The sequence below is a fragment of the Neovison vison genome, chromosome 6 (assembly GCF_020171115.1).
Source record: "Neovison vison isolate M4711 chromosome 6, ASM_NN_V1, whole genome shotgun sequence".
NCBI lineage: Eukaryota > Metazoa > Chordata > Mammalia > Carnivora > Mustelidae > Neogale > Neogale vison.
This window is the reverse complement of record NC_058096.1, coordinates 66,070,347-66,090,988: the sequence shown is the minus strand read 5'-3', so window position 1 is coordinate 66,090,988 and position 20,642 is coordinate 66,070,347. Positions and strand designations below refer to the sequence as shown.

Genomic DNA, 20,642 nt, shown 5'->3' with positions numbered 1-20,642 from the left:
TAAAAACTTACTTACAAAAATTCAGGAAGAGTTTTGTCAAGCTAATGAAAGAAACTCAAACTAACCAAGAAAGACGTGGTCAGTGAAGTTCTGGAGAATTATTTTCTCCTGGGAAAATAACTGCAAGGGAAGGAAGACAACAGGTTCTTCAATAATCTCCTTCTATCTCGGCTAACAACAGAATAAAACACAATATACCCCAGCTTGGAGCTTTCAGAACTGTTTGGCCGTCAGATGGAAAAGGCTCAGCTGTGCACACTGGGAGTTTACTCAGCTGAGGAGTTGTGCTACCTCTCCACCTACCACAGATCCACCCCCTAGGGCTCCACACTGTGCACTCACCATGGGTGCAAACCCATACTGTGGGACAGCAAAGTCTTACTGTACTACTGCTGCCTTGTGGGCATTTATGTTTGATTCTCCACACTTCTGTGTGTGACGTGGGGTTTGGGAATTAAACAAAAAGTTTATATTTTGTTATTTATCTTTTTTTATTAGTTTCAGAGTAGAGGTCAGTGATTCATCAGTTGCATCTAACATACGGTGCTCATTATCTCAAGTGCCCTCCTTAATGCCCATCACCCAGTTACTCCATCCCTCTACCCCTCCCCTCCAGCAACCTTCAGTTTGTTATTTATCTACAAAAGTTAGTCAGCTCATCATTAGTTAGATCAAGTACTGAAGAGAAAAAGTGTTGAAAATATCTAACTGCATACTTAACAGCTAGTTAAAAGTTATCTTCTCACACAAAAAATAAGTTCAGGGGCATATAAGTGAGAGCAGATAACAGGTACCTAATTTATGGGGAGTGGGGGTATCCGTGAAGGCCTCACTGAAGAAGTGACATATGAGTAATGTCTTAGCCTTGGTTCCCCCAAAGGCAGAGCCTAAAACAAAGTTATGTGTGCAGGAAGTTTTTTGGGAGGTGACCGATCCCAGAGGGCGGAAGAGAGGGACAGGAGGACTTTAGAATAGAATAGAATACAATAGACAAGCTAGTCAACCCATCATTTATTATTGTGAAGTACTGAAAGAAACAGTTGACAATATCTAAATGCATACCTAGCATCTAGTTAAAAGTTATTTTCTCGATCCCAGGGTCCTGGGATCGAGCCCCACATCGGGCTCTCTGCTCAGCGGGGAGCCTGCTTCCTCCTCTCTCTGCCTGCCTCTCTGATACTTGTGATCTCTATCGAGTGAATAAATAAAATCTTTAAAAAAAAAAAAAGTTATTTTCTCACATCAAGAAAACTTTAAAAGTTAAGTTCACTGAGAATAATTTTAAGGAATTTTTTATAATTGTTCTACTTTTGTAGATAAATAACAAATTTGGTTTTTTAAAATATTATGATTATTCTATTAGGCATAGAAATTGCTAATTTGCACATGTAATTGAAATATTACAATTTTAAAAGTAAATTACATTAAAAGTTCCTAAGCAAATAAAACTATAAAGTTAAATACTAATGAGTTAAAATTTTTAATCCTTATTTTTATTTATTTATTTTTTTGAGAGGGAGAGAGACAGAGATGGGGGGTGGTGAGGGACAAAGGGAGAGGGTGAGAGAGAAGCTTTAGTAGGCCCCATGCCCAGTGAGGAGCCCAACATGGGGCTTAATCTCCTGACCCTGAGATCATGACCTGAGCCGAAATCGAGTTGGACACTTAACCAATTGAGCCATGCAGATGGCCCTTTTTAAATTTTAATTTAAAATTTTGATATAGTCATTCTTAATCATCCACGGGCTGTTCTTTTTATATGTACAGATATAGTACGCAAACAGATATACAGTATATCCATGGTATTAAAATTTCATGGCAGGGGGTGAGCAAGAAAAACAATGACTGAATGTCTCATTTAAGAACAATAATAAAAAACGACTGAGAAATAGGGCTCCCTATCCAGGACTTCAATCCATGAATATGGGAAGGCCAACCCCTTACACTTACCCCTTCCCCCCCCACACACATAATGTTAATAGCTGGACTGCCTGTTAGAACATCAATACTTGGTTTTCTCAGTAAGGCATTTTCTTCCACTCTTCTACTTTTGAGAAATAATTCATCTCCTTTACTTATTTAATAACATTAGGACTCAAAAGAATTGTATCTAAATCAGGTTTGCTCAAAGATTCAAAGCAAAGCCAACCCTCCCATTCCCTTCACTGTTCATATGACACCATTACCTGAGACGTGTGTGTGCTGAATCCGTGCCAATTTTGCCTCCTTTGCTTCCTGCAGTTGAGACCACCGGGCATTCAGGTGCTTCATGTTCACTTCATTTTGATTCTCATCACGTTTTCTCAGCAGCTCTTTTAGAATCTCCAGGCGAATCTTCTGAAGCCTTTAAGTAAATCACCAGACATAAAGACCTATTTGGTATCTCAGAGTGTTCTACTAGAGAGAAGGGAAACCCCTGCCATAAACAGGATGCTCTCTTGAGGCTGGTATCACATTCAAGTACTTAAAAAGGCTGCTCTGGCAAAAGTATGACAAATGGATTGGCTGTTTGGGGGAGGCAACTCAATAGTGAGTCTCTCTATAAAAGGAATATGTATGGGCGTAGTTCTGAAAGGAGAAGAAGAGTATGCCAGTCAAATAAAAGGGCTTTCTAGGCAGATGGGTCTAAAAGAACAATAAGATGTTTGTGCACAGTTCCAGGTCCATAGGTATTGGCTGGGGAGTTAAGTAATATGAGTGAAGAGAAAACGAAGCAGCATGCTATTTTAAGGAATAAATGTGAAAATGCCAGTGTCTGGCACATATAGACACCCAATCAATCTTTGTTTCCCTTCCCCTTACCTATATCTTGTTCTCCTAGAGCTAGCTACCTCGCTCATGTGTATACAACCATGTACACATGACTTCAAAATCTCTACCTCCGGACCAGGTGTTTCTGAACCAGAATTCCTGTCTGCTTGGAATGTTCAGCTAGCCCCTGACAACCTCAAACAAACCCCACTCATTTTGTTCCACCAGAAACCTACCCTTTCTTACATCTTCCCTCCCCTAATAATTCCTCTTCTAAAACACTTCTTACACCCATCCCTTAGCTCATGTGTTTATCATCCCTCTCCTAACTTTGACTCTAGTTGCTGAACTAGTCCCTCCTTCTAATCTTGCTCCAGACAGCTGTCAAGATTTTCCTTCCTAAAATAGACATTTGAACATTTTACTCTTACTTAAAAATTCAGAGTAATTTATTCAGCCACTCATTTGTCAAATATTTATGAAGTGCTCACCATATGCCAAGCAGGAAACAAACAATGATGAACAAAATAAAACACCTTCTCTCAAGAAGCACTGTTCTATTGGAACAGGCATATCAACTAGTATTTTATAGCACAAGAAGATAAATACCAGACCAGAAGAATGAAGAATGTGGGAGAAGAAATGACAGAGCGTCTATGTCTAATGCTATTCCCAGTGGATCCAGGAAGGTGGGGAAGTCTTCCTTACAGGAGCCATGAACTCTAGTCTTGAGAATAAACAAGGATTGAGATTTGCCACATACACAAGGGAAAAGTCAACTCAAAGGACTAGAGACAGAGCTAACATGTCATACTGGGGGAGCTTCTCAAAGCGAACATACAAGGGAGAGTGGGGAAGTAGTGAAAAGTGAAAAATATGGAGAAACAGGTGTTTTTAAAAATAAGCCACAGACCAAGAGTCACCTTTCTGTGTGAAGTTAGAAATCCTAGGTTCATTCTCAAATTCATCACTGAACCTCAATTCCTTTAGTCATAAAATGGACATAATTTCTATCCCATAAGATTGTCATGTGCATTAAATGAATTAATACATACAACATGTTAGAAGAGTAGTTCCCAAACTTGAGCATGCATCAGATAATCTGGAGTCCTCATGGTGCCCGAAAATCTGGATTTCTAACAAATTCCCAGGTAATGCTGATGCTGCTGGTTTGCAGACCACAATTTGAGAACTACTGGCTTGGAACATGGCTCCAACACATAGTAAGCACTCCGTAACTGTAACATGCTCTGTAAATATCATCATCATCATCATCATCATCATCATCACTAATATTATCTAACTGATGGCTTCTTACTCACCCTTCAACACCCAGCTCAGAGGCTAGCTTCTCACAATAACTTTCCCAAATCTCCACTTACCCCAAACAGAACTACCCAGAAACATTTTAAATGTTTTTAATGCCCTTCTGATAAGACTATACCTCTCCAAATTGCAGCAATAAATTTAATTTTCTACAGACAGGATTGGACACCCAATACCTAACACCTTTGCATTCTTTAATTGCAAGTTTTTACCAAAACATCACACAGTCTGGATTCAGGGTTAATAGAAGGTGTTATAAAAAGATAAACATATTTTTAATTCAGAACCATACTGAGGCTCTGGTTCTTAACTTTCTTTTGTGTAAGCGCACCGACAGGGGCTGTGGTGGCATTGCTATGAGCAGTGAAGTGCCTCAGCTCAACCTAGGACAAACGATAACCTTATCAAGTTCCCTTCCTTTCCTTTCCTTATTGCTAGGGAGTTGTAATTTGGGGGTTTTCATCCTTTCCACACATTCCAAAGACAAATACATTGCTACGGCAAATACATTAGATAAATAACTGAAAACCAGAAGTACCACAGCATATTGTTATTTGTGCACTGTGAGCTCATCTCTTAATTAAGGAACTCCACAATTTGTCTTTTAAATCAAAAATGCCCCATGGGCTGTGACTAGAACCCGAGGCATCCTGACTGCGAATCCAGTAGCAGGGGGAATAAGAGGATTAGCTAGGAGGCTGATGGATATGAAGATATCCCCAGAGAGGGTGGAGCTAGAAATGAACAGGAAGGGTCAGTTCAAAGGACTGATGATGAATGGTAAAGATGTGGCAAACACACACACAGACACACACACACACAATAGGAAATTACTCAGCTGTGAAAAAATAATGAAATGTTGCCATTTGTAACAAAGTGGATAGAGCTAGAGTATATTATGTTGAGCAAAGTAAGAGAAAGAGAAAGGCACATACCATAGGATTTCACTCATATGTAGAATTTAAGAATTTAAAAAAACAGATGAACATATGGGAAGGGGAAGAAAAAGGAGAGAGACTTTTACGAATGGAGAACAAACTGAGGGTTGATGCAGGAAAGTGGGTGGGGGATGGGCAAGATAGGTGATGGGGATTAAGCAGGGCACTTGTGATGAGCACTGGGTGTTATATGTAAGTGATGAAGCACTGAATTCTACTCCTGAAGTCAGTATCACACTGTATGTTAATACACTGTATGTTAATGAACTACAGTTTAAAAAATTTTAAAAAGAAAAACATTTCAGGGGCACCTGAGTGATTCAGTCACCTTCAGCTCAGGTCATGATCCCAGGGTCCTGGGAATCGAGCCCCACATCGGCCTCCCTGCTCAGTGGAAAGCCTACTTCTCCCTTTCCCCCTGCAGCTCCCTCTGCTGCTCCCCCTGTTCGTGCTCACTCTTTCAAATAAATTTTTAAAATCTTTAAAAAAACAAAAGGCATTTCAATGGGATTCTGTGATAGTCTAGATTTCTTTAAAGAGAAAAGGGAAGAGAAGAATCACAGATGTTTTGAGGAATTGTTCAAATCTGGGTTCCATACTTAAAACTTTACATATGAAAGGGGCCTTATACATTTTTATATTGTTAGGAAGAAAATTATAGAGCTATTATTCCCCAAAGAACCAGAAACCCAACTTTCTATCTCTATAGGTGGCAGGTTGCTTTTAAACCCATACATTTGGGAAAATGCTTTACAGATAAAAGTATTTACATTATGCCAACAGCTTAGGTGCAGATATTTGGGTAATCTAAACTTACTTTTCAATCTCCTGCTCTCTGAAGGCCCACTCCTTCCTCTCCATCACATTCATCATCCTCCTCCTCTTCTCAAACTGGAAGGAGTCACTCAGACTTGGAAGAGAGGCTTCCCAAGCACGCTTCTCCCGGGCACGTTCTATCATCTCAACCTCAGCTTGTCCTGCTGGGAGCCCTCGACCTGGATGATGAAGCAAAGAACCTTAGAAGCATATGGACAAACTCATGTACGTTTCAGTATTTCATTTATTCCCTTTCAGTTCCTGTTCTCTTGAACTTCAGGGGTGATGACAAAATGATATTAGGAAACATCTTCCTGGTGTGCCTCATAGCTTATCTGTGCCCTGTACTGCCTCTTGTTACTTATTCGGCCAGAAGACATTTTAGTTGCACATAAAATGCTAGACAGTTAAAAAAAAATAAAGCTAGACAGTATTTGAAGAATATTATCTGCCTACTAAATAATCATACCTTGGAATGCCCTATATCAGACAAATCAACATTTTGAAATGCAAGGAAATATCAGTTACTTAAAGAAGGTCACAGCAGGTAAGTGATAGAAATCAGTATTTGAACATGGCAATCTGACCTTTGAGGTCTTATCTACTACTCTATACTCCCTCTCTATTAGAGAAATGAAACAGAAATGAACTCTATAGACAAGCCCATAGCTAACAGCATACTCAACAGTGAAGTTGAAAGCTTTTCCTTTAAGATCAGGGACAAAACAAGAGCCTATTCTTATCACTCCTATTCAATATAGTACTAGAAGTCCTACCCAGAGCAATCACGCAAAGAAGAAACAAAAGCCAACCAAACTGAAAAGGGAGAGGTGAATGGTCTCTTTTGCAGATAACATGACCTTATATATGGAAAACTATAAAGACTATAAAAAACGGCTAGAACTAACAAATGAATTCAGTAAAGTTGCAGGATACAAAATCAACATACAAAAATCAGTTGTATTTTTATATTTTAACAATGAACTACCTAAAAAATAAAGAACACAATCCCATTTATAATAGAATAAAAAATAATAAAATGGGGGGCACCTGGGTGGCTCAGTCAATTAAGCATCTGCCTTCCACTCAGGTCATGATCCCAGGTTTCTGGAATTGAATCCCTCCTCAGGCTCCTAACTCAGTGGGGAGGCTGCTTCTCCTGCTTCTTCTGACCCTCCCCACCCCACTCATGCATGCTCTCTCTCGCAATTAAATAAAATCTTAAAATAATAATAGTAGTAGTAGTAGTAATAATAATAGGAATAAATTTAATTAAGGAGGTAAAAGATCTATGCACTAAAAACTATGAAATACTGCTGAAAGAAATTGAAGATGACAAAAGTAAAGGGAAAAATATCCCATGTTCATGGATTGGAAGAATTAATCTGTTAAAATATACATACTACCCAAAATCATACACAGATTCAGTACAATTCCTAGTAAGATTCAAAGACATTTTTTACAGAAATAGAAAAAACAGGGGCGCCCGGGTGGCTCAGTGGGTTAAGCCTCTGCCTTCAGCTCAGGTCATGATCTTGGGGTCTGGGGATTGAGCCCCACATCAGGCTCTCTGCTCAGCGGGGAGCCTGCTTCCCCCTCTCTCTCTCTGCCAGCCTCTCTGCCTACTTGTGATCTCCATCTCTGTGTCAAATAAATAAATAAAATCTTTTAAAAAAATAGAAAAAACAACCTTGAAATTAATATGGAAACATAAAAAACTCCCAAAGAGCCAAAGCAATTTTGAGAAAGAAGAACAAAGCTGAAGGCATAACACTTCCTGGTTTCAAGCTAGATTACAAAGCTACAGTCATCAAAATAATACAGTAGTGGCATAAAAACAATCACATAGACCAATGAAACAGAATCAAGAGCCCAGAAATAAACCCAAATATAGTCAACTAATATTTGACAAGGGAGCCACAAATACTCAATGGGGGAAAGATACTTTCCTCAGTAAGTGGGGCTGGAAAAATTGGATATTTACATGTAAAAGAGTGAAACCGAATCCCTAACTTACATCAATCACTTGACTTGACTTGACTTGAAATGGATTAAATACTTAAATGTAAAACTCCTAGAAGAAAGCATAGGAGAAAGCTTCTTGATATTGGTCTTGGCAATGGTTTTTTGTATATGGCACGAAAAGCACAATGACAAAAGCAAATATAAACAAAAATGAGACTGCATCAAACTAAAAAGCTTCTGCACAGCAAAAGAAATAAGTAACAAAATGAAATGGCAACTTACAGAGTGGAAAATATTTTCAAACCAAACATCTGATAAGGGGTTAATACCCTAAATATATTAGGAACTACTACAAATAAAAAAACCAAAATAATGTGATTTTAAAATGGACAAAGGACCTGAATAGACATACTTCCAAAGAAGATATACAAATGACCAGCAGGTACATGGAAGGCGCCCAATATCACAAATTATCAGAGAACTACAGAAGAAAAACACAGGAAGGTTTTGCTTCAAAGCTGTTAGGATAGTTGTTTTAAAAAAGACAAGAGATAACAAATGCTGGCAAGGATATAGAGAAAAGGGAAACCTAGTACACTGTTGGCAAGAATATAATTGCTATAGTCACTATCAAAGACAGTATGGAGCTTACTCAAAAAATTAAAAATAGAGGTACCATATGATTCAGCAATTCCACTTCTGGGTATATATCTGAAGGAAATGAAATTACTATCTCAAAGAGATATCTGTACCCTGCCATGCTCATTGTAGCATTATTTACAGTAGCTAAGACATGGAAACAATGTAAGTGTACATCAACACATGACTATGTAAAAAAATGATATAAATGTATATAATTCCTATATAACATTAAATATAATTAACATTATATTAAATATGATCACTATGTGATATAACAAAATTTATCATATATAAATATGTAATATTTAATATAATTAATACTGACTATAATTAATGTGATAAATTTTATATGTAATATAAAATATATAAAATTCAGCCATACAAAAAGGAAATCCTGCCACTTGTGAAAACATGAATTAAACTTGAGGGCATTATGCTAAGTAAAATCAGTCAGACAGAAAAAAACAAAAATTACATCTGGAATCTAAAAAAAACTGAATTCATAGAAACAGGGAGTAGACTGATGATTGCCAGGGGCAAGGAAGTGGGAGAAATGGGTGAAAGCGGTCAAAGGGTACAAACTTACCGTTATATGATGAATAAGTTCTGGATATCTAACATACAGCATAACGACTATAGTTAAAAATACTGTACTGTATACTTGAAAGCTGACAAGAGAGTAGACCTCAAATGTTCTCACCACACATACCAAAAAAAAAAAAAGGTACTATGTGAGGTGATGGGTGTGTTAAGTAATTGTGGCAATCATTTTGTAATATATATATATATATAAAATCATCACATGGTATGCCTTAAACTTATATGATATGTCAATTATATCTCAATAAAGCTGGAAAAAAATGAACTATACATAAGTAAAAATATAACACTATATTTAATTTTATTTAATTTTTATTTTATTTAATTTTTATTTAATTTTTATATACATGATATTTTACTATATTTAAGTATCACTCAGCAACTTGCTTTTTTACTCAATTTTGTCTTGGGGACACTAGTCACACTGATAGAGATCTAATTTCATTCTTCCACTGTAGGACTCAACCAGAATTTAAGCTATCTTCTAAAAATTGATGTTTTAGATTGCTTCAATTTTTGAGTACACATAGTAATGCTGCAGAAAACATCCTTGTACTGCTCTCATTATGTCAATATGAAAATTTCTCTAGGATCCTTAGAAAGACCTAAAGTCTAGCAGCTAGATCATAAAATATAATCACTTTAAATTTTTCTGGATATTGCCAAACCTGACTCCCAGAATTTTCCTCAAGCCTTCTGAGATTCCCCAGGTGCTCCCCCACAGCCCATGCTTCCTTACTTCCTCCCACATTATTTCTGCCTAAACTCAGTTGCTTTTTGTAGTCCTAACAAATACTTAGTAGTCGTTCACAGATTTTCTTTTTTCTTTTTTTTTTTTTTTTTTGTAGTTTCACTGAAATTGTACCTTGTGGGAGTTCTGTTGTGCTTATTGCTTTTGTGTGGTTTCTGGGAAGAGAAGAGTAAAGATACTGACATATATATATATATATATATATATATGTACAGTTATACTGGAAATAGGGATTTGGATTAGCATTGCTTGAAGGTATAAAATATTTAGGGGAGAAATAATATTTATTTATTCAAGCAGGAGTCTTCCCATTTGTAAACATGGTATGCTCCTCTTTTTATCAAATCTTTGTTCACATGCTTAAGGAACACTATATTTTTCTCCATAATGCTATACACATGTTTTTGCTAAGTGACTTTCTTAGGTTGTTATTTGTTGCTTTAAGATTATATTTTCAAATATAATCTTATATATTTATAGACATAGTTCACATATAGGAAAGCTATTGATCTTTGTATGTCAATTCCACAATCATCTACCTTCAACTCAGGTTTTTTGTTCTGATAATTTGTAATTTCATTTGATTTTCTAAATAAGTAAACTGTCTACAAGTATAGTTTTGCTTTTTATTTCTAATCCTCATACCTGATTTTTTCCCTCTTACTGCACTGAGTCAGCATTTCTCAATCAAAAGTCTGCATCACTCAATCAGTGATATCACTGCCATACTGAGCAAACAATTATTTCTTATATGGGACTGCTGAATGCAGGATAGGATATTTAGTATCCATGCCAGCCTACCTCCCAAGCCCAATCCCATATGCTAAATGCCAGGAACACATCCTAATCATCACTATATTAAAAATGTAGAGGAAGGACTTGTGGGGAGATGGCAGAACAAGAATATCCTAGGCTTGTCTCATCCAACAGATGCAACTAGATACATTCCCATCAGTGTAAATAATCAGAAAAAAAAAAAAAAAGAAACAAAAAACAAAGACTGGAAGAAGAAACTTCACACCTATATGTTGAAAAGAGGACACACTAAGGAGGGTAAGAAAGGCAAAGACATAGTGGGAGCCAAACAGACCTGCAGGACTGTCCACCAAAGGGAAGAATGCAGTGAGTACAAAGAGGATAGAACCCATGCCAGGTACCCCAGGCACAGGGGACAGGCACCAGAAAGAGGAATCCCTGTAACATTTGGCTTTGAAAGGCAGAGGGGTCCAGCTTCGCTAACTTAAAATCAGTATGGCTTAGCACCTGGAACTTAAAAAAAAAAAAAAAAATCAGTGGTCTCAGCCCCAGGAGAGTGGAGGATGAGAGAAATCTGAGCCCTTACCCTTAAAGAGACAGCACAACAAATAGCCCCACTGAGATTCAACTTAGAAGCAGAAATTTGATAAGCATCTGGGATGTACAAGAGGGGGGTTTATTTACTATCTCAGAGTTTGTGCTGGAGGGGCAGGGATCTCTGGGAGACTCTTCGAGGAACAAAGAAGTTGGCAGGGGCCATTTCCCACCTCCACCCTCCAGTGTAGATATATGGACAACTGCCAGAATCAGCAAAGCAGGAATAATCTCCACCAACCTTTCTAATAGCATACCCTGCCCCACAGTCTTCTGAAGATCTGCTCTCTCCAACCAAGCTGGCCTCAGCAGAGTTGTCCCAGGCAGCTGCAGGTCACCTCCGTACATACTGACAGACCTTGCTGACACTACTAACTCTGATCCCATGTCTCCTGTGGAACCATTCTTGGCAAAAGTCCATCCAAGGCTGGCATTATGCAAGCAGCCCCAAAAGGGGCCACCACCACTCCAAGCAATTCCTGTCCCAGGGAGAGGGGAAGATAACCACACATACCAGTCCAACCACACATAGCAGTGGGCTGGGGGCAGATTTCTGAACTAACTGCTGGTCCCACTCACCAACAACACTATCTCAAGGGATAATACAGGAAGAATACCTTGCTGTTCAGTGCTACTGAAGCTCTGGCAAACCCCTGGTCTGACTCAACTCAAGCTCAAGGCAATCCCAGACTGGCAAAATTAAAACACGGGGACCAAACCCTGCCCACAACAGGCAAAGAGCTTTTGCAGATGACTAGACTGAAGGTAAACACAACTCAGCCACAACAGCAGGGCACAAACAACATGCACAGAAGATGCCTCTGAAATTCCAGGGTCTGGTGAAAAGGGGACATTGAAATGCAAGGCACTACAGGACCACCTCTTCATACATCCATGACTTTCAAGAGCAGATATAGCTGACTTTCATAACACATAGAAACAGACACAGAGAATTAGACAAAATGAGGATGCAGAAGAATATGTCCCAAATGAAAGGACAGGAGAAAATCTCAATAAGGACAGGGAAAAATCATAAGAAATCTAAATGAAATAGAGATAAGCAATATGCTTGGTAGGAAATAGTAATCGTCATAAACATACTCACTGAAATGGAGAAAAGAGTGAAGGACTCAGTGAGACACACAACAAAGAGAGAAAACATAAAAAAGAACCAATCAGAAATGAAGGACTCAATAACTGAAGAGAAAAAAATAGTACACTAGAGGATGCAGATGAATATTTCAGTGACTGGAGGACAGAGTAATGGAAAACAATCAAGCTGAACAGGAGACAAAAAAGAATAATAAAAATGAAAATAGATTAAAGAAACTCAACAACACCATCAAGTGTAATAACACTTGCATTATAAGGATCCAAGAAAAAGAGAAAAGGGTGGGGGAAGAAAATTTTATTTGAAGAAATAACAGCTGAAAACTCTCCAAATCTGGAGAGGGAAACAGAAATCCAGATTCAAGAGGCACAAAGTGCCCCCAACAAAATCAACTCAAGGAGGTCCACACCAAAGCACATGGTAATTAAAATGGCAGAAAGTAGTGGTAAAGAATTTTTAAAGCAGCAAGAAAAAAAAGTAGTTATATACAAGAAATACCCTGTAAGATAACAAGCTGATTTTTCAGCAGAAACACTGCAGGCCAGAAGACAGTTGCATGATATATTCAAAGTGCTGAAAGAGAAAAATGTGTAACCAAGAATACTCTATCCAACAAAGCTATCACTCAGAATAGAAGGAGAGAGAAAAAGTTTGCCAGGGAGACAGAAGTTGGGGAAATTCATGACCACTAAACCAGCCTTCTGCAAAATGTTAATGGAGACTCTATGAGTGGAAAGGAAAGACCATAAACAGGAGTAAGAAAAGTAGGAAGCACAAAACCAGTAAAATAAAGTATATGTATAAAAATCAGTCAAGGGAATCACAAAATAAAAGAACGTAAAGTGTAACACCATATACCTGAAATATAGCAGGGGAGAGCTCTGCCCATTATCATAAGATGAGGAGTTCAACAGACCATGCCCAGCTGAACCTACTCCACTGTTAGAGACCTTGGAATTCCTTAACAAATGGCCCAAGCCTCCTTGCAGTATCTACATGGACCTCTTCCTAGAATTCAGACTCCCCTGGGCAGACTATATGCTGCTGTTTGTTCATACCCCCCCCTTTTTAAAAAAGATTTTATTCATTTAACAGAGAGAGAGAGAAAAAAATCACAAGCACGGGAGCAGCAGAGGGAGAGGGAGAAGCAGGCTCTCTACCGAGCAAGCCCAATGTTGGGCTTGATGCCAGGACCCTGGGATCATGATCTGTGCTGAAAGAAGATGTTTAGCCAACTGAGCCACCCAGGTGCCCCTGTTCGTTCACCCTTAAACCCAAGGAGTAACCACGTGGCAGCTGTTTACAGGGATATATATGCAGAGATTGGAAAAAGAAGGTGAAGTAACCACATGCATACATGACAGGCTCCTCATGATGTGGAACAGAGCCAGAGAAAAAAGTAAGTCACAGGCAGCCTCTTTTCTTGCTGCCCCATTCCTCCAAAGAATCCCAAGGTATCTAAGAATTTTCCATTTAAACTTGTCCTTTCAACTTGTTATAAAGATATATTTGTAGGGATGCCTGGGTGGCTCAGTGGGTTAAGCATCTGCCTTCAGCTCAGATCATGATCCTAGGGTCCTGGGATTGAGTCCCGCGCATCAGGCTCCTTGCTCAGCGGGGAGCCTGCTTCTTTCTCTGCCTCTCCCTGCCACTCTGCCTGCTTGTACATGCACTCTCTCTCTGAAAATAAATAAATAAAAAAATTTAAAAATAGAAAAAAAGATATATTTGTGAAAAATACAGATTTATTTCCTTAAAATATTTTACTTAACAGATATTAACTTGATTTATCATTTTAAAACATCTTACACATATAGTATATAGGCCTCCATTTAAAATCCTACTCAGGGCCTTACAAATGAGGGGGTAGACCTGACTCAGTGGTTTTTACTGATACTTCAACATCTGTATTGGCAGGCACTGGGCTTCGGCCCCACTTGTGGGCAGGAGAAAAGTCCTGCTTCTTCTAGTTCAGGCAGGCATTTCAGATCAGGCTCCCTACCATTCACAGTTCCTGCTCATCATCTTAGGCTCCCAGCTATTTCTTTCTTTTAGGAAGTCTATACTTTTTTTTTTTTTAAAGATTTTATTTATTTATTTGACAGAGATCACAAGTAGGCAGAGAGGCAGGCAGAGAGAGAGTGAGAGAGGGAAGCAGGCTCCTTGCTGAGCAGAGAGCCCGATGTGGGACTCGATCCCAGGACCCTGAGATCATGACCTGAGCCGAAGGCAGTGGCTTAACCCACTGAGCCATCCAGGCACCCAGGAAGTCTATACTTCTAAACTATGGAAATTTTCTTCCTTTCTTAAAAAGTATATATGTGTATACAAACACACTAGTATACATATAACCAATATATATTTTCATATATATACACTAATACATATACATATTCAGAGCAGAAGGGAAAAGTTTCAGCATATTTTTAATCTGTCTGAAATCTCCTCTGAAAATCTCATCTGAAAGTAGAGCCTCTACTTTTAAGTATGGATGTAAAGAATGCTTCTGAATTTGTAAGGAGAGCCAGGAAACAACAACCAAACTAGGTCTCAGATATGAACATCTTTACTGTCTATGATACAGACTTGACCAGAGCAAACTATCACAACTGGGAAACAAAAGTAACTCATTTTAATAAAAATCATTATTTTTTAATTTAATTTTTTTTTTAAGATTTTATTTATTTATTTGAGAGAGAGACAGTGAGAGAGAGCATGAGCGAAGAGAAGGCCAGAGAGCGAAGCAGACTCCCCATGGAGCTGGGAGCCCGATGCGGGACTCGATCCCGGGACTCCAGGATCATGACCTGAGCCGAAGGCAGTCGTCCAACCGACTGAGCCACCCAAGCGTCCCAATAAAAATCATTACAGTGAACCAACTATCTCTAACACCTAGGAGGAGCTGGCTTCTCTGGCTCTCAGTTTCCCAGCTACAATCAAGTGAGTTCAAGAAGCTAATGTCTAGTCATTTCCAAAAGCCCCTTTCTGGAACTTTCTTACACTGTTAGTGGGAATGGTGCAGCCACTTTGGAAAACAGTGTGGAGATCCCTTAAGAAATTAAAAATAGAGCTACCCTATGACACTGCAATTGCACTACTGGATATTTACCCCAAAGATACAGAAGTAGTGAACAGAAGGGTCATCTGTACCCCAATGTTCATAGCAGCAATGGCCACAATAGCCAAATGGTGGAAAGAACCAAGATGCCCTTCAACAGACAAACGGATAAAGAAGATATATATGGTCCATATATACAACGGAGTATTATGCCTCCATCAGAAAGGATGAATACCCAACTTTTGTATCAACATGGATGGGACTGGAGGAGATTATGCTTAGTGAAATAAGTCAAGCAGAGAGAGTCAATTATCATATGGTTTCACTTACTTGTGGAGCATAAGGAATAACATGGAGGACATTGGGAGAAGGAAAGGAGAAGTGAGTTGGGGGAAATCGGAGAGGGAGACAAACCATAAGAGACTGTGGACTCTGAGAAACAAACTGAGAGTTTTGGAGGGGAGGAGGTAGGGAGACGAGTGAGACTGGTGGTGGGTATTAAGGAGGGCATGTATTGCATGGAGCACTGGGTGTGGTACATAAACAATGAATCTTGGAACACTGAAAAAATAAAATAAAATATTTTTTTAAAAAGCCCCTGTCCTTATTAATTTTTCTTTTTTTTTTTTAAAGATTTTATTTATTTATTTGAGAGAGACAGTGAGAGAGAGCATGAGCGAGGAGAAGGTCAGAGAGTGAAGCAGACTCCCCATGGAGCTGGGAGCCTGATGTGGGACTCGATCCCGGGACTCCAGGATCACGCCCTGAGCCGAAGGCAGTCGTCCAACCAACTGCGCCACCCAGGCGTCCCCTTATTAATTTTTCTAATTTCACATAATATAGGCCTAGGTCAGATTTTATTGCATTCTAAGAGTGAATTTCTGAGCCTGAACCATATTGACATTTTAGAGAAAACAGCAAAAGAAATCACCCAAATCATCCAATAGGGGTATGTAAGAGGGCTTTGATAACTGCAAGATATTTTGGCAAAGTAAGATAATACTGTTACATATGGAGGAATATACATTCAGTATTATACACTCAAAAAAAGTTTATATGTAAAGAGGGAGTGAGGATTGCTCAATGAAAAAGAATTGATTCATTAGGAAAAACAGTTTGGGGGGTGGGGGGAGGTGAGTAGTCAGCAAATAAACACAAAATTAAGCTGAAATAGAACTTCAGCTTCGAGGATAAAGTACAATAAGCCTCCTTAAAATGGAAAGGGTATACTCTCCTTGAAGAAAAGTATCAATAGAAGCATGAGTCTGTGAAGTAGCTCTGCTGAGCAAGACATTTTAAACAGCAACAGAGGCAGTTACCTCTGAGCACATCATTTCCAGGAACTCAACAGCATGCACTGTTATCAGGACAGGCCTTCAAAAATAATCAAGACAATTGTCAACTCACCCCACGTAAGAGTAGCCAGAGTCAAGAGCTCAGGGATTGAATCCTGACATACTACATATTCTGGAGAATATGGATCAGTTTGAACTTCAGCATCCCGATAATCAGTCTGAGTACCCACGGTATACTTGGAAGGTACAGGAGGGTACTTAGCAGGAGTAGGAGGGAAAATATATGCCTCTGTCCTAAAAAGGAAAATTATTTCAAAAATTAAAACCTGATCCAATCACTTAGAATACTATACAGTCACGTAGAAATAAATCCTTAGCTTCACTAAGCCCATTCCCCTTTAAACATGCACAAATTCATGAATCCAGTGTATTCAGGATTGTGCCCAATTATCTTGAGAGAACTGCCTTGTTAGTCTCACCTCTTCCAAAAAACTGAAGGGATATAAAAGCCCAGATCTAATCACAAAAGTACCTACTTATCTGTGTATCACTGGACGGGAATGTAGTATAGAACTATAAAAGGTAGATTCTAGGATGTCATACAGTTACTTCTGAACCTGCTGAGAATTGCTAACTTCTGGTTTCTTTATTCTCTGCTTTCAGTTATACAACAAAATTTGTTTCCCTCTAGAAATTCAGGAGCAGAGAAAAGAGAAGAGATGCTTTCTGATTTTTTTTAAAAGGCAAGGCTCTTTCAAGATAGATGACTCAATTAATTAATGCTAGCATTACTTGGTTAACTATATAAAAGTTACCTCATCCCTTGGATAGAAATTAATTTCAGATATTTTAAGGCATTTAATGTAAAAAACGAGACTATAAAAGTAATAGGTAACATAAGTAAATATACCATAATATTTTTATTACCAAATAAAGGCCTTATAAATCAGTAAGACAGTTAAATACTAAAAGAAAAATGGATAAACAAATGACAAAAATGAAAACTTGTAGCAAACATATGAAAAAATAATGAACATAACTTGTAATTAAAGAAAAGTAAAATAAAACCACAAGATGCTATTTTATTATATCACATAAGCAAATATCTAAAAAATTGAAAATACCTAACACTGATCAAATTGCAAAGAAACCAGCATTCTCATGTTGACTGAAATATAAACAGATATACAGAGATATATACAAACATATTCATAAAGTCTGATGTGTAAGAGAAAACTTAAAAACTTTTTTTCCCTATGACCCTGCAATTGCACTCCTGGGTATCTACCCCAAAGATACAGATGTCGTGAAAAGAAGGGCCATCTGTACCCCAATGTTTATAGCAGCAATGGCCACGGTCGCCAAACTATGGAAAGAACCAAGATGCCCTTCAACGGACGAATGGATAAGGAAGATGTGGTCCATATACCCTATGGAGTATTATGCCTCCATCAGAAAGGATGAATACCCAACTTTTGTAGCAACATGGATGGGACTGGAAGAGATTATGCTGAGTGAAATAAGTCAAGCAGAGAGAGTCAATTATCATATGGTTTCACTTATTTGTGGAGCATAACAAATATCATGGAGGACAAGGGGTGTTAGAGAGGAGAAGGGAGTTGGGGTAAATTGGAAGGGGAGGTAAATCATGAGAGACTATGGACTCTGAAAAACAATCTGAGGGGTTTGAAGCGGTGGGGGGGTGGGCGGTCGGGGAACCAGGTGGTGGGTATTATAGAGGGCACGGATTGCATGGAGCACTGGGCGTGGTGAAAAAATAATGAATACTGTTTTTCTGAAAATAAATAAATCAATTTAATAAAAAAAAATGTTACCACAAAAAAAAAACCAAAAAACTTTTTTTAATGACCAGTTTTTAAAAAATGGTTGCACCTGAGGTTATTAGGCATCAATCTTAGATCCATATTTTCAACTTTTTGTTTTTTTCTTATTCTGGTTACTTTTAAGTATGGAAAAAAATTTTATATTAATTCATTCAAACATATGTCTACTCCTGGGGGGCCTGGGTGGCTCAGTCAGCTAGGCATCTGCCTTCAGCTCAGATCATGATCTCGGGGTCCTGGGATCGAGCCCCATGTCAGGCTCCCTGCTCAGCAGAGAACCTGCTTCTCTCTTCCCACTGCCTGCCACTCTGCCTATTTGTGCTCTCTAGCTCTCTGTCAAATAAATAAATAAAATCTTTAAAATATTACAAAAAATAAACATGTCTACTATTAACATAATTTTATAACAAGTATGATAATGTTTATATTTTTATATATTTTATATGTTATCAAAATGATATATGGTTATTTTTATATTTATATATATTTTATAACAAGTATGATAGCACATATGCTTTAAAAACAGTGCACTGTTTTCTTTTCTAAGATTTTATTTTTGGATGTCCATCAACTGATGAGTGGATAAAGATATAGTGTGTAGGGGCGCCTGGGTGGCTCAGTGGGTTAAGCCGCTGCCTTCGGCTCAGGTCATGATCTCAGGGTCCTGGGATCGAGTCCCGCATCGGGCTCTCTGCTCAGCAGGGAGCCTGCTTCCCTCTCTCTCTCTCTGCCTGCCTCTCCATCTACTTGTGATTTCTCTCTGTCAAATAAATAAATAAAATCTTTAAAAAAAAAAAAAAGATATAGTGTGTATACACACACACACACACAGGAATATTACTCAGCCATCAAAAAGAATGAAATCTTGCCATGTGCAATGACATGGATGGAACTAGAGTGTATTATGCTAAGTGAAATAACTCAGGGAAAGACAAATACCGTATTCTACTCATGTAGAATTTAAGAAATAAAACAGATGAACACAGGGGAAGGGAAGGAAAAAATAAGATAAAAACAGGGAGCAAACCATAAGATACTCTTATAGGGAACAGAATTGCTGGAGGGGAGGTTGGTGAGGGGACCAAGTAATTGGGTGATGGGTATTAAGGAAGGCACTTGATGTAATGAGCATTGGATGTTATATGCAACTGATGAATCACTAAATTCTACCCCTGAAACTAATAATACACTATAGTTTAACTAACTTGAATTTAAATAAAATCTAAAAAACAAAATAAAGATTTTATTTTTAAGGAATCTCTGCACCCAATGAGAGGCTCGAACTCACAACCCCAAGATCAAGAGTTGCATCTCCACCAACTGAGCCAGCCAGGCATCCCAGCAGTGTTTTTCTCTTTTACTTTTGAGTTTGTTTCCCTTAATATCTTTTCCTCCCTTTTCTACCTATAGCAGGACCCTTTCTGTATATCCTAGATCTAGAATATATACTTGAATTATGCTTGAATCTTGCTGTATTTTCATCCACACTTATTATTCTACACTTGAACAAATATACACATATAGATTATTATTGTTTTGCTAACATGGAAATCATATTATTAATACATTTTTGCATCTTCCCCTTTTAACTAAATCATACCTCAGGGAAATCTTTTCAATCTATTTATGTGGCTCTTTTTCAAGAAAAATCAAACTTAAATGATCACCGTCAATAGAAAAACTACTTCAAAGAATATGGCATACCTATAATGGAATTTATGCAGCTATTAAAAGTAAAAATGTAATCAGAATTTATAAACATATAAAAATGTCCACAATTCAATGTAAAATAGGGGAAAAAGAACACTATAGAGCAGCATGTACAACAGGACTACATTTTTATATTTAAAAACTGTGTTTTGGGGGAAACTGGATGACTCAGTGGGTTAAGCCTCTGCCTTCGGCTCAGATCATGACCTCAGAGTCCTGGGATCGAGCCCTGAGTTGGGCTCTCTGCTCAGCAGGGAGCCTGCTTCCCTCCCTCTCTCTGTCTGCCTCTCTGCCTACTTGTGATCGCAATCTCTCTCTGTCAAATAAATAAAATCTTAAAAAAAAAACACACCTGTGTTTTGTGCATAGAAAAATGCCTAGATGGACATACAATAAAATAACTATTTCTGAATAGGATTACAGAATTTTTTCATTTTTATAGTTTTCTAAATTTTCTAAAAATCTAAACACGTAGTACTATTAAA

General features: G+C 38.1%; 1 protein-coding gene across 1 annotated transcript in view; it reads right to left on the bottom strand.

Annotated features, from left to right (window-relative positions):
* CFAP91 (cilia and flagella associated protein 91) overlaps positions 1–20,642 on the bottom strand; it is an 89,720-nt gene that overhangs the window by 41,738 nt on the left and 27,340 nt on the right. Inside the window, exons 6-8 of the mRNA XM_044251457.1 lie at positions 16,716–16,897; positions 5,833–6,010; positions 2,187–2,344 (exon numbers count right to left, since the gene is read on the bottom strand). Coding sequence (XP_044107392.1) covers positions 2,187–2,344; positions 5,833–6,010; positions 16,716–16,897 — 518 coding nt within the window. The remainder of the gene's footprint in view (positions 1–2,186; positions 2,345–5,832; positions 6,011–16,715; positions 16,898–20,642) is intronic.